Source organism: Anopheles moucheti, chromosome 2 (assembly GCF_943734755.1).
Source record: "Anopheles moucheti chromosome 2, idAnoMoucSN_F20_07, whole genome shotgun sequence".
In the NCBI taxonomy this organism is placed as follows: domain Eukaryota; kingdom Metazoa; phylum Arthropoda; class Insecta; order Diptera; family Culicidae; genus Anopheles; species Anopheles moucheti.
In genome coordinates this window covers 59,009,493-59,023,540 of record NC_069140.1, presented here as the reverse complement: position 1 = coordinate 59,023,540, position 14,048 = coordinate 59,009,493, and the positions used below count along the sequence as shown (strand labels likewise).

General features: G+C 42.5%; 3 protein-coding genes across 3 annotated transcripts; 2 read left to right on the top strand and 1 right to left on the bottom strand.

Annotated features, from left to right (window-relative positions):
- Positions 1–1,569, top strand: LOC128299927 (ATP synthase-coupling factor 6, mitochondrial). Its single transcript, XM_053036080.1, has 3 exons — positions 1–112; positions 289–446; positions 590–1,569. The coding sequence occupies exons 2-3, from the start codon at positions 289–291 to the stop codon at positions 753–755; spliced, it is 324 nt and encodes a 107-aa protein (XP_052892040.1). The 5' UTR covers positions 1–112; the 3' UTR covers positions 756–1,569.
- On the bottom strand, positions 841–7,753 carry LOC128299925 (DNA polymerase epsilon catalytic subunit 1). Its single transcript, XM_053036078.1, has 3 exons — positions 7,693–7,753; positions 7,511–7,634; positions 841–7,443 (listed from the first exon to the last, which is right to left on the bottom strand). The coding sequence occupies exons 1-3, from the start codon at positions 7,737–7,739 to the stop codon at positions 949–951; spliced, it is 6,666 nt and encodes a 2,221-aa protein (XP_052892038.1). The 5' UTR covers positions 7,740–7,753; the 3' UTR covers positions 841–948.
- Positions 7,754–8,109: 356 nt separating this feature from the next.
- On the top strand, positions 8,110–9,997 carry LOC128299926 (DNA polymerase epsilon subunit 2). The gene is made up of 3 exons (XM_053036079.1): positions 8,110–8,216; positions 8,300–9,527; positions 9,608–9,997. Exons 1-3 carry the CDS (start codon positions 8,146–8,148, stop codon positions 9,872–9,874), a joined length of 1,566 nt encoding a protein of 521 aa, XP_052892039.1. The 5' UTR covers positions 8,110–8,145; the 3' UTR covers positions 9,875–9,997.
- Positions 9,998–14,048: the final 4,051 nt, after the last annotated feature.

Genomic DNA, 14,048 nt, shown 5'->3' with positions numbered 1-14,048 from the left:
TTTCAGCCGACTGTCAACAGGATTTTGCTAAAGGATTTCTGGACGTCGCAAAATCTTCTAGCATCTGCAGCTGAAGCAATTTCGACGTTTTTGTGAATAAATCAACCCGAAAGTAAGTATTTCCATGCATTGCCGGTGCACGTTCCGGTAAGATACGCGATGTAGTATGGTGTAATCAGTGGGATACGTATTGATATTGGCTGGATGTACTGTTCCGGTTGATTCCAAGTTACATAACGTGAAGTTGGAGGTTACTGTTGTTCTGATTCCGTTTTATTAAACCAATAGATGCTGACCAACCAGATCCTGTCCGCTGCCCGGGTTATGGGACTGCAGACTCGCCGTAATTATGGCGCATCTGCTGTACTGCTGGCGAAAGCAAGCGATCCAATTCAGCAGCTCTTCGTAACCAAGCTTCGTGAATACGCACAGAAGAGCCAGAGCGCGTAAGTTGAACATTTGCAAACGTATGAACAGTAACAAATCATTTCAAGGAAAGCATAGCTATTCTATGAACAGTTTGTTGTAGCAATGAACATTTATCGATTAGGACTCAAATTTACATTACCAAATCTTAAAACTCTTGCAGCGGTGGCAAGCTTGTTGATGCTACGCCGGCAATCGAGCGTGAATTGAAACAGGAGATGGAGAAGCTGGCCAAGCAGTACGGTGGTGCGCAAGGCGAAGATATGACTGCCTTCCCTACGTTCAAGTTCGAGGAACCTAAGATCGATCCAATTAACGCTAGTGCTTAAATTACGCCGGGTCATCTAAGAGTATAGGAACTAAAACTACTGCTGAAACAGATGTTGTAAAAAGTATTGAAATTGTGTAGCTGTTTATTTGGCTAAGAAAAGAAACGTTATTGAAACTAGTATCTAACACCAAAAGCAACTGATCTATCGCAATACGAAGAACTTTGTGAGTAATTCTCAATACGGCAACGGCTTACGTTTGTAGTATGTGCTGAACGGTTTCCTCAAGTATACGCATGCGATAATCCTTGGCAAGCATGTGGAACGTCTGCAGCAAGCGTCTTATCTCTGTCGTAGAAATTAGGTTTTCGAAGTTTCCAGTACAGGTACAATACTGCGAAAGGTTTTCGCGCTTGATTTGCTTGCACTTGATGCACCGTAGATCCTGCAACGTGTAGGACATAAGCTTCCGTTGAACAACGTCGAGGAGACGCATTTCAATTTCAACATTATCGTAATCAACGTTACACTGTGCACACAGCCACACTGGTAAGTCGCCATCCTTCAATGCTCGATGAGTATCTTTGCAGAGATCCAAGTCCCGGCAATGATTGCATGCTTGGCAGATAACCTCGGTGAGAACGAATGATTTTATCGAATCCTTCCAAGACGCCTTATCACTAAAGTCACCCACTCCGACAAGCAGTAACATATTCCGGCGCATGGTTGTCAGCTGCTCCCCAGCATCCTTGCAGGCAGATAATGCTTTAGTGACAGCCTTGATAAATTCCAATGCCGGACCGTTCGCACCACGTGCATATCCGTCGTGCATTTTCTGCACCATCCCGTAAGCAATGCAGGCTAACTTTTTTAACGCCATTTCAGGTGAGACTCCTTCGGCTATCGTTTGTAGGAAGGACACAATAAAGCTCTCAAAATTGTGACGGCATCTTCTCTCCTCCGGAAGCTGTTCGGAGATGCTCCAATTCATTTCGAGTGATAGCTCCTCTTCTTCGGAATCCGCTTGCGATGTTAATGTGCCTATTTCTTCCGAAGCAATCACATCTTTCGGTAGATTTCCTCTCACTCCACCGTAATTCGTAGGATCAATCCACAGCAAAAATTCCCATGCCTGATGAAAGGATAACGAAACGCTGTGAAACAGCTCTCGATTACGGATGTTTTGCACCACAAAATCCGTGTAGCTGATGGCATCGGCAACCGTGCGCTTGCCTGTATCAATTACGATGCGATTGAAGTCCGCGTATATGATATCTGCTTTCATGCGCCGAAATTCGGCCACTATTTGTAGAAACAGCTTCCGCATAAGAGTATTGAGCGCGCGCCGTAAAGCGGGATCGTACAGCAGGGCACGGCTCGACCGTACCCAACGATAAAAATGAATGATTTGAAAGTCGGAAAACACATTACGATTGATGGAAACTTCACGCAACCATGCGTTGACCATGATTCGCATTACCCGAAATGCTTGACTGCAGAGAGCCGTTTCATCGTAGTTAGAAAGCTGCTGACCGTTCGGTCCACTAGTGATCATATCTTCTAGCGATGTTTGAGGCATTACATCGAATGTGATTGCGGATGAAGTACCCTCTAGTTCCTGCACTTTGCTTGCCTGTAGCAGCGCAGACACGGCCAAACTTTCAACGGTTAGCTCAACGCAAACGGAACGATAAAGATCCATACGGTTTTGTACGATCGAGATGTTATCTTCGAACTCAGCCAGCAATCGGCTGTCATCCGCTTCCCGTCCACCAAGATCTGGACGCGCCCCGGAAGAACACCACAGAACAAAATTATGACGTTGTAGAAGCCTCGCGTAAAATAAATCTGCCCCGAATAGAACTGTGTCTGGAGGCATGTTACCCAACGGAAGCTGGAAATAGAGGCATTGCTCAAGCATCATTTGGAGCACGCGGTTTAGATTGAGAAAGTGTCTTATCATGGAACGAGCACCGTGGCGTTGCCAATCAAGTCCTGACAGAAGAGCCGCATCGTCTGCAATGTGAATTGAAACCTCTGGAAACTCTAGGCATATGGGCAAATGTTGGTTCAACTTATGCAGTCCAAGAGCTGTTTGGAGGCATAATAGAGTTGGGCCACGTTTTTCGTCACGGTATGCAGTTAGAGCACGCGTCACGCGCTGGTATACTTGTTTAGCATCAATTTCCATATATACTTCGAACGTCATGTCCGGTGGCGGGAGCATTTCTTCTTTGCTTTCATTACCGGCGGTTAAGAGGGCAATCCGTTCAGAGGTGTAAAGATTCTTTACAGTTGGTAATTGATTTGTGCGTACCGTATCCAGTACGATCACAATCGCTTTCTTGCTGGCTGGTGAGAATAGACCCCACATTTCGCGCTTTCCTGTTGGGGATACGTGCTGGTAAATGAATATTTTTCGCATATTCACCCCACTGTTTGTCGAGTTCTTTAAGTACGGTGTAGAAGAAATGGGGCGCATTTCGAGTTGTTGTATGTTGAACGAATCCAGATCTTTCGTCGCCAATGCCGCTAGTGCCCTAGCTTCTGATCGTTGAACTGCACATACACATCCCAGTTCCATGAGAGCACGAAATTCCAGTGTCATCTGGGTTTCGTAAATGCCCTCAATGTCAGGCGTGGCAAGATCAGCAAGCAAGCCCAATCGGTTATCGCGAAATATCTGCTCTGAAACTACGTACTGGTAGAGATGGCAAACCGGTCGCGCACGAGGCAGCACGCGGTACACTTTCTTCCACATCGATTTGGACCCATTCTCTGTTCCATCGTTTTCAGGAGGAGCCGGTGTTCGTTGGTTGACGTAAAAGATACGTGGTACCGAGAGTCGAATTTTGTGCAACTCTTCGCCTACCATAGCCCAAATGGTAAAGTTGCCCAGGTCGTCTACCGGTAATATTTGTATAACCTGCCAGCTTTGCTCAATCAATGAGCGTTGCGTCTTGCGCAGGAAACCGCCTAAAGTTACAGCTCGAGTGGGTGCTGCCATGCTGATACAACCTTCATCGACCGCAGTACGAATCCGCTTGCTGTTACGAATATCACGATGGTGACGATCGCGTTGCGTTATTTGCCAGCGCCATTTGCGCTTGTGAAACCGCAGCCATTCAATCAACTCTGCCTTATTTGTACCAGGTGATGGTGGATCTCCCAGCGCCTCACGCCATGTTTTCGGAATCGTTTCGTTGTCTGGACTTTCTTCTTGATCTTCGGACCCTTCGCGACGACGTTTATGGGCCACGGGAATACCTGTTAGGCCTCCTTTGGTCTGTTTACTAACTAAATCTTCTACGTCAGTAAGCGCACTGTTGCTGGCCGATGCAGGTTTAGGTGGTGCTACGCTAAACATTTCACTTATACGCCGTTGCTTTAAGGTATCGTTTTTTTCCAACATTTTCTTATGCAACCAATCAGGATGTTGCACACGTGGGACCGGATTGTTCAACCCCTGCAATGCGGCCGGAATGGTAATGATTTTTTGAATCGTTCCTCCCAAACGTTCGATGTAATAGTTCCAATCGAGTACGTCTCGAATGTCTGCATCGCCCATTGTATTGTCCTTCAGCCAGCGTCGCAAATAGTGTCGCCGTACACTTACTTCCGATTGAAATATTGCCAGTGGTATAGCTCTCTCCGTGACGGGGGCTCCTTCTGGTTTACGAGAAATGATAAACTTACACGCCAGCCCAGCGTCTTTTACCATCTGATCTCCTAAAAACTCGGCTAACCGTTTCGCCGTGGAGATGGAAGTAGATTTTTGTTCGCCATAGTCTTCCAGCTTCCGTGACATAGAGCGGTTTTCTGCAATCAGTTCAAATAGTTCGCTATCCGGCATATTATGTCCTTTGCTGTATAATACATCTAGCCAGTAGTCAGCGATTTTTGCCACGGACGCATAACACTGCTCCAGAGTAGACCCTTGCAAAAACGCTTCAAAAACGGAAGATTGGAATATTTTAATCAGTTGCAGCTCTCCTCGTCGCTTCACCTCGAAACCCTTCAACTCCGCCAATGACCCATCAAAGTTAAAAACCGCATACCGTTTCTTTAGCTTTTTACCTTCCTCTTTGGCCGCTGGAAGCACCATTGCCAGGTACGGTCCATCAACCTCGAAAAAGATCGAGTTTTCTGATCGAATGGAATACTCCGCTCCTTGTCCGTCGGCAGAATTTGTTCGATCCAGCACGTGATACTGCTCATTGGTAAAGTGATCTTTTACCATAGTATTCAATACAGCGTTGGGGTAGGACACATTCAGCGTTTTCTTTTTCTGATGGTTTGTTCGGAGCGTAAACTCTTGAGGAAATGATGCCGGTAGAATGCACCATATACCGTCGGTATCCAGCTCAAGTGGTCTTCCAACGCGTTCAATAATTTCTCGCGCTTTCGTAATGATGTTCGAGCCTGTCAAACAGACAATTCCCGCCATTGGCATACTGTGCCATCGGGCGCCCTTACGCATCACATATCCATAGAACGAATTTAGAATGCATTTGTGTGCAAGTTGCAGTGAGTCGTACAGCACTTCACGACCTTTGGCGGCCTTTACTTCACCTGCATCACCGCTCTTCACCGCCGCTGTTACGGCTGCTTTGGCAACTTTCGTTAATGCTTTATATTCATAGCGTCGATCGCGAAATGCACGTACCGTGTCGACGTAAAAACTATTCTCCTTCTGGCAGATAGTAGATGTTCGCGTTTCCAATTTCGTAACTTTCGTTTTCTTGTACGCCTTTCGACAGTAATCAGACAGCCTTTTTTTCTCGTAATTTGCTTGATCCTCTCGTGACAGTTCGTGAAAGGCGCGCTGTGGGCCCCCGGGGAATAGTGGTGGAAATTTTTCCGTCTCTAGTTGTTGCTGAATGCGTTGAAATTCGTTTCGGCTCGCTGGTAGCATTTCTCCGCGCCACAACCATTCCATATCCCGCTTGCAGCGTGCACCCGGTTTATTGTAATCGCAAGCTGCACAATCCGCATCGCTCACCATGGAGGACGGTTGAAGACGATTTGTAAGGATAATATTCGGATACATAGCTCCGACATCGAGATGGTAAATGACCGGCTGTTCTAGTCGAGTTGGTATGTCGTGCAATTGCTGGAGCGCCGATAATATTTCTGACTTTACTTCTTCAAAGTTGACCACGTCCGATATTGGAACGCCTTCTTCAACAACGATTGCATGCTCCAGTACCTTCTCAACGTTCGCTTGTAATTGTTTGATCATATCAGGATCGAGTCGGAAGCGAGTGCTGATGTCAGCCCGAAACACACCTGACTCGAGTGCTTCCACGTGTCCTCCGACGTACGTTTCCGAGTCCAGTACATGCCCATCATTTGAAAGTTTATTCAGCTCAGAAACTTGCTTGTTGGGAAATACGATATTCACTTTGAACGCTTCTTTCATAAGTAACGATTCACAAAGCGTCCCCGAGCCTTTCCGCAGAATTTCATCAGGTTCCATAGGAATGATTGTTGCCAATGCGAAGATGAACGGATGAACGTATTTCATGTACAGATAGTACGTGGCCACCGCATCTGAAACAGAATAGTTTGCCAATACCTGCGGTTGCTCCACCGCCATACGACACATTTCCTCAGGGTCCAACTCGACAGGGTCGTATCGAAGCTTACTCTTAGCGACCGCTTTTAATCCTTGCGAACCGACCGGGAGATATGAATCACGTTTCACCCAACACAAACAATCAAGATGCATCGCCGGCCGACACAAGTAATTACCGTCGCGCCCATTTACCTTCGAAAATCCTATCTCTCGCCGCATGTCCAAATCGTACACAGCTGCCCGCGTTTCAACAAAAGGCCAATCGAAAAAGTCACCATTATACGTTACGAAAATGTGCGGTTTCACCTCGAGTATATGATCAAAGAATTTCTGCAACAGTCCCAGCTCGTTAGATTCGTTGAAAACAATAAAGTTGCCTTCGAACTCTGGCTTTGGTGTGTATTCGAAATCATCTACATCACCACTGATGATCTCGCGGTTTGTGATCAAATATCCTTGGCCGTCTATCATGTAGGAAATCATCATGATTTGATCAGTTTGCGCATCTGGGAATTTTAGCGGGAGCTTTGTTGTTTCAATATCGAACGCTAATATGACCGGTTCAGGACGATCAAGAATGTCTGGTCGTGGCGTGATAACCGGTGGCTCATCTCCTCCACGACATCGAATTGTATACCATGACCCGCAGAATATATTCAAATCAATAGACACGCGAACGTGGTATGGAACGTCATGTTCTCGCATGTCGACAATATAGTCGTAGAAATCCACATTCTGGTTCGGTACGCTTCCTTCGTTTTCAGTATCGTCGAAGCGAATTGCCGTGGATAAAGACGTACTCAACATTTGCATGTAGTATGTGTTGGCTTTTTCACGCTCCCGGTTCTTGCGTACCGCGCTGTTCAGATCACGCTTTACCTTATTCATTTGGGTCGTATTGGGAAAGCTTAATTTCAACAAATTCTGCTTCAAACCGCTAAGATGATTTGGCAAATCAAGATCTTCTTTTTGGATGTGTTCGATGCCTAGCAACTGACCGGAATATTTTTTACCTAGAAACTTGGCCACTTCCAGCGATGTTCCTACGTGCGTGATCAGTAGAAGATAAGGAGCATAAATGACGGTCGTTTTATAGCGACTTCCATCCATTTGTAAGAAATACATATCTAACGCTGCTACCAGTCGACGATCATCGTTCAAAACTTCAGTCTACAAAAAGAATAGGAGGGAGAGCTAATAAGTTCGGCGTTTCGAAAACACACCTTCTCCTGCATACCGAGTGTATATTGATGAGGTAGCCTGTGCGTTCTTGCGTATCTTTCACCCGCTCGAACCCATACTTGAGGTCGATTTGATCATTCTCCCGTGATTGGCGATAACCGATCTCGTTGGTGTCGTCACTGAGGGATCATATCGGAAATGAATCACATACACTGTCAATGCATATTTTTATCTTACCCGTCCGCCTTTTCAGCGTTATATTTTCCAGTGTTTGTAGAGAACATTTTCACAAGCTTGCGATTTCTGTGCACAATTATCAAAATAACACCGTTGCAAGCTCAACATGACAGACAAATTTGCGCGCCAAAAGGAGGAAAATTTGTGTCAACGTGACTTTTTGGCAGAGTATCCACAACGAATAGCCACAACATATATTTGGTTGATTATATGCGTTGGTCGGTCATAAAATGCTTAAGAAATTAGCATAATGAATGCTGCAGTGTTTAATTTTCTTTTATACAAATTTCCAACAAAATGTACCGTTTGGGCAATTGGTTTTCGATGTCAAAATGACAGCGGATGAGAATTGTTGACAAAGCTGGTGTATAACCAGCAGATAACTCCAAGGCGCGCAAATGTTCGCTTGACAGCGGTGTGGAATTGGATTTGTGAAAAATAACAATACACAAAATGAGCGAAATAACTCGATTGAAATCACAAATAACTGCTCGTTTTTCTCTCGGTGGTTTCCAGATTCGAAGGTAAATCTGCGGATAGTTTAGTTTTGCACCGTTTGAAACATAGAATCTGTTAACAGTACTGATCATATGTATGTTTTTTCTAGTGAAGCAAGCACTTTCCTTGCCCAACAATTGCTGCCACTTGATGCGACGGAACGCAAGAAATGGATTACGAATGTAGCAAACCATGTGCAAGGTCAATGCTTAAGCCTTCCTGTAGTTGAAAGGCCACATATTGAATTGGCTATTAAGGAAGCAAACAATACGGGATTAGATGATACAGAGACGATATTCAGAGTTATCAGTGCATTCGACGTGCCTTCATTCGTGTACTGTGAAGAGAAAAAGAAATTTCTCCCAGACACGAATAAGAGAAGTTTGCTGGCTTTATCGGATGCGAAGTCAACCTACATTCGCGAACGGTACTGGCTGCTGTGGCAAAAGACATGTCGCCACGATACGTTTTCCCGACGGATCGCACCGGGCACGGATGAGATGGGAAAGAAAAACAGAATGACTCTGCGTAAAGTGGAGAATATTCTCTCCACATCTAAGATGAACGATGTCGTCCTTTTGGGCCTATTGACGCAGCTCACAGAAGGCCGCTATTACATGGAAGATCCTACTGGGTCCGTACCGATTGATATTACCACGGCCAAATTCTCGTCCGGTCTGTTTTGCGAGGGAAGTTTTCTGCTTGCATATGGCAAATATAACGACGGTATTTTGAAAGTAGATGAGATGCGGTTCCCATATCCGGAGCTTGCTGCTAATAGCAGAGCATTTTTCGGATCCATCAACAGTTGGGGTGGTCCTTCTAAAACGCTGCTGAAACACTCTAGCAATTTGGCCGACTTGGAGAAGGCTATGGTAGAGAATAGTATAGTATTTTTATCGGATTGTTGGTTGGATAGTCTGGTGGTAATGGACAAACTGAACCATTTGCTGAGAGGGTACGATGAGTACCCTCCCGTAGCAATAGTTTTGATGGGACCGTTCTCAAGAACCAACGAAAATGTGTACTCGTTGAAACCCCTTTTTTTAAAGCTCGGTGAAATATTGTCGGAGTGTGAAAAACTCATTTCGCAAACCGATTTGGTTATAGTGCCGTCCATCGAGGACCCAGCAGCGGCAAACATCCTACCTCGACCGCCAATACCGGATGCAATAACAGAGGAGCTGAAAAAACGATTCCCTAGAACAATTCTTACTACAAATCCCTGTCGTTTGCAATACTGTACGCAGCAGATCGTGGTATGTCGCGCAGATTTAGTAACTAAACTGTGTCGCAATACAATACATTTTCCCAAAGAAGGACTGTTGGAGGAACATGTGAGTAATTTCAAAACAATAATTACATACAATTCAGTAAACCGTATTGATTGTGTTTCGTATAAACATTTTGTTAACAGTTTGCCCGGACTATTACACAACAACATACCCTAGCGCCGCTAACTCCTATTGCATTTCCAACACACTGGAACTATGACGCAGCACTATCTCTCTATCCTTTACCGGACTTAATCGTGATAGGCGATCCATGCCAAGGGTTTCACACTACTGAGAAAGACTGTACGGTGATGAACGTAGGTTCCTTTCCTAAATCGAAGTTTGCGTTTAAAGTGTACTATCCTTCCAGTAGAACAGTTGAAGATTCACAGATACCCGATGAAGAATAAACGTATAGAACAAAGCTGGAGTAATACTGTAGTGTAGAAATATATTTGATAATGCATCAAAGATCAATACCAACATTCGCCATTTGTTTTCAAACAACGTACAAGTCAACCCATTGGAAAGAATGCGACGATTTCGTTTAAAATAAACACGGGATCGATATAGACATCATCTAGAGTCTAGATCATAGAACAATATTTAAAAGTGGCCGAACAATTTATTTTTGAAATAGGCTTAACTTATACCTATCATTATTTGAATACTTATAATTATACTGTTATGCATTGTGTAAAAATTATGCACTGTCTCTTTATTTCCTTTATTTCATTCCATAAATTTTAAATAGTGTATTTATACTTCATTTTCATGGTGTTTTCTTCCATTAACTTACCTTTGTCTAACACATTAAATTCGGTATCAAAGTAGTACAGAGATTTCCATAGAGCCAGACTTCCAGATTACCCGAAATCGGGTGATGTAACATTCAACGTGATAAGGTCTCTGTGTAACCTTGTTCCATTCGATGATTCCTGCTTGCAGTCAGGGCCACCTATTTGTCACCATGTTTTTGTTTTATAACATGGACATCAGTGGCCAATTTCCTTTTTTAACTATCTTGATTTACTTCTAAATATTTCATTTTCAATCTTATTGTACTAACCGAAGTTTCCAGAATCCGACGGTAACGGGTCGGTATCTATCTATTCTATTTTTATCTCGATAGTATATCGAACTAATATAGACGGAAGCTTATAAGTCGCATTCGAAAGAGAGATGTTAAGAATGAATTTTATCTTCGTATGTGTGGAAGGATAGTCGCTTTAATTTCGAACTGCAAAAGCTGTGTGTTGTACCCAATGTCGTGGATAATATAAGTATGACTCGTAACGTAATGTTTCATATGTATCGTCAGTCCGATCAACCAATCTTTGCTATGTGGGGCTATCTGGTAGGAGATATGATCAAATTGGATCATTAGGCCGAAAGTTGAAGCATAATGTGTAATATATAAAATCGTGTAAAGGGTTTAAATGATCAATTGATGTTTATTTAAATTTCAAAATTTAAGTTTAATATATGTATATATGTATAAAATGATCATTTATATGTAATATATGGTAATATATTAATATGTATGATTTTTTAAAAATATTTTTGATTCAACTTGTATTGTTATGTAGATTGTACCGTGAACACGATTTGGTTTTGAAATTGATTCAGTCTTATATGTTGGGATATAAGAAAAATTATGATATGAAACGTTCATTATAAGGTATCGCAAATTCTTAATAATGTAGTTCAAGCAACACGGATTTTGTAGTATAGAACCAAACCCCCTCAGGTAAAGTTGCGCCTTCTATCCAGATGTTTAGCACCTGGTCAAACAATCTTTTTAAGTACATTTTCTGTTCCCGGTGATGTGTCAGTGTGCGGTTGTTTAAAGCATGCGTCATCTATCGTTATGAGAAGATGTAACGTAATAAAAAAAATAGATTTACAATATACAGTACTATATACGAACAAACCTGTGAGATAGATATTCATTAACTTTAATTAAATTTCTTTGTAAAGTTTTAATGGACTTCAGACATGCGCCTTAGTCACTTTATTTAATATTAGTCCAAAGTGTAGATTCAGCTTGTTTGTAGATAATAAAGTTTAATCAGATGTATCGTTGTTGAAATCGCAGACAATTCGCCGAAAAGCTTCCTGTGCCAGAACAATAGCATGCTGTCAGCAATACAATAGCAAGAATCCGTTCGAAGTATAAAACAGCTTCTACCCGCTCAAAAGCACGTGTGATTAGTATAGCAGACACGCATCAACGTTCGAAAAAAACGTAAAAAGTATCGGAAAATCAAAAACGGAAAATGAAATTTCTATCCATTTTCGTTGCTGCGGTGTCCATGGTGTCACTGGTACTTTTCGCAGTCGAAACTAGGGCGGATATGATTTGCGGTGAAATTCTACCTTCCGCTGGGGCAGTCATTTGCCCGCTGCGATGTCAAGATTTGAAATTTAAAGGAGGCCGCTGCGTAAATAATTCATGTGTTTGCAATTAAGATAACTGCTAGGTAGCTGGTACTGTAAACAGCAAATAAAAATAAATAATAAAACAAAATATACTGTGGTGTTTCAATTCTTAATTTCTTGTTACTCATCCAGTAACATATAAGGGGTTGACTGAGAACGGATTATCCAACTATCATCCAGACACAATTAATGCTTTTCGAACATTAATTGAAAAGCAGTCATATAGACCAACATGAAGTTTGCAAAAACTTTAGCGAAGGTACACATTATCATACATTTCATATTATACTGCGTCTTAGGTTGTTTGTTCTTCTGAATAAGTTAGTTCTTGCTCTGGGATGCTGATCTTGATGAGATACGATCCACAATCTTTGGCATATTAGAAGTTACGTTAGGGTTGTGGTCTTGTGCCCACTTTCTGCCCACTTGGAACAGTAATTCTACAAAGTAAAGTTCGTATCGTACAATTTTTCAGCAGTAGATGTTAGATGCGTCTCGTTTGTCAGTAAAACTTAGAACCGTGAAGGTTACATAATTTCGCACGCATATATAAAACGATCATTAGTTTATTGTTAAATACGTTTTTCTGATAAACACACACATACTGCATTCGACCATTCTTTCGGATTGCCAAGAATAGTTCTGGGAACTGGGAAGAATTCACTCGTATTATTTCACACTGTTGTTTAGTTGCATCTGCTTTTAACGCATCGGAATAATGATACTACCAGACGATGGAACTTATCGTTGAAAATGATACACAGCACGGGGATTTTCCATGAGCGACACACTTTTTGCGTGTCTATTTTTCGGTTCAGTTGTTTGCACAATTGGAGTCTGGATAACACGCGGTCCCTCCGTGGATAAGTTGACACATGTACCGATGGCTCGAAGTGAACCACATACGTGGCACTTGCCATACACCATATAAACGGGAGCACTTGGCAGTGTTGTACCATTTGCAAGGGAAGTAAAGCCAGCAAAAGTGCTCCAAGATGAAATTCTCCGTCGGTTTCCTGTTTGTTCTCGTGGCCGTATGCTCGCTGTTCGGTGCTGCTATCAGTGCGAGTGTATGTGAAAGCAAAAATGTAAAGGTCGCTGCTCAGGCCTGCACATTGCGGTGCCGCGCCAAGGACTTCGAGGAGGGAAAATGCAACAAAAACGTCTGCGAGTGCAGCAAACCTCGTGAAAACAACTAAACTCCAACCGAAGGATTCACGACAATAGAACCAGTCTGCTCGATGCAATAAAGCAATAAACTACTTTCTCTGGCAACAAAAAACAAGCAATTGTGCTAATTAATTTCCATTGTACTTAGTGCGATAAATATGAGAATATCAATGATGTAGAACATTGTTTCTCACAATCTCACGTATCACAAAATAACACGCCCGCTGCCTCCTCAATTGGAAAACAAATGTTATACTTATATGCAAATGTCTTCTTCTTCCTCTATCAGGTTTTTTTTATAACAACCAATCACGGATATAGCAGTCTGAAAAATGTCACGGTCTTATCGAGATTTGAACACAGATTGGATGCGTTGTTAGGTTGCGCAATTGCGCAACTCTCCAAACTGATTGGCCTGAACGGCCAAGATAATTAATGAAACCTAAAGTCTCGAAGTGTAAGTGTCCCCGAAAGCTTACGACCGCGACCATGTAAATTCCGTCGTATGATTTTTTCTTCTGCTTCACTGTCTAGAATATCTTATCAATAAACTATATTTCCCTTCGATGGCCCTGCTGTACATGTGCGAAAAGTGATGTTCATATCAATCGAATTCTGGGAATAAAAATGCATGATGTAAAACACTGACTGTTCTGCTCATAAGTTTGTGGTGTGAGCAATTCGATAAATGTTGGGAAGATATATTGATACCCAATTGTTAGCTTTAGTGTAATCGCTTTAATTTCAAAGAGTTTGGTGAAGTTAGGTACTGAGATGGTAGCGAACGGGTTTCCAGATCTATTCCTTTAGCGTACCCCTTTCGTAAGGTCTAGTTGGGCAAGAGAAACATGATTTTAATTGAATTCCTAGACCTATGATTTTTTTTTAAATATAGAAACTTATTAGTTTTCTTTTAATTACGTTTCAAGCTCGAAGGAGTAAAACAGCTAATCCGACAAAATTGCCCTAAAT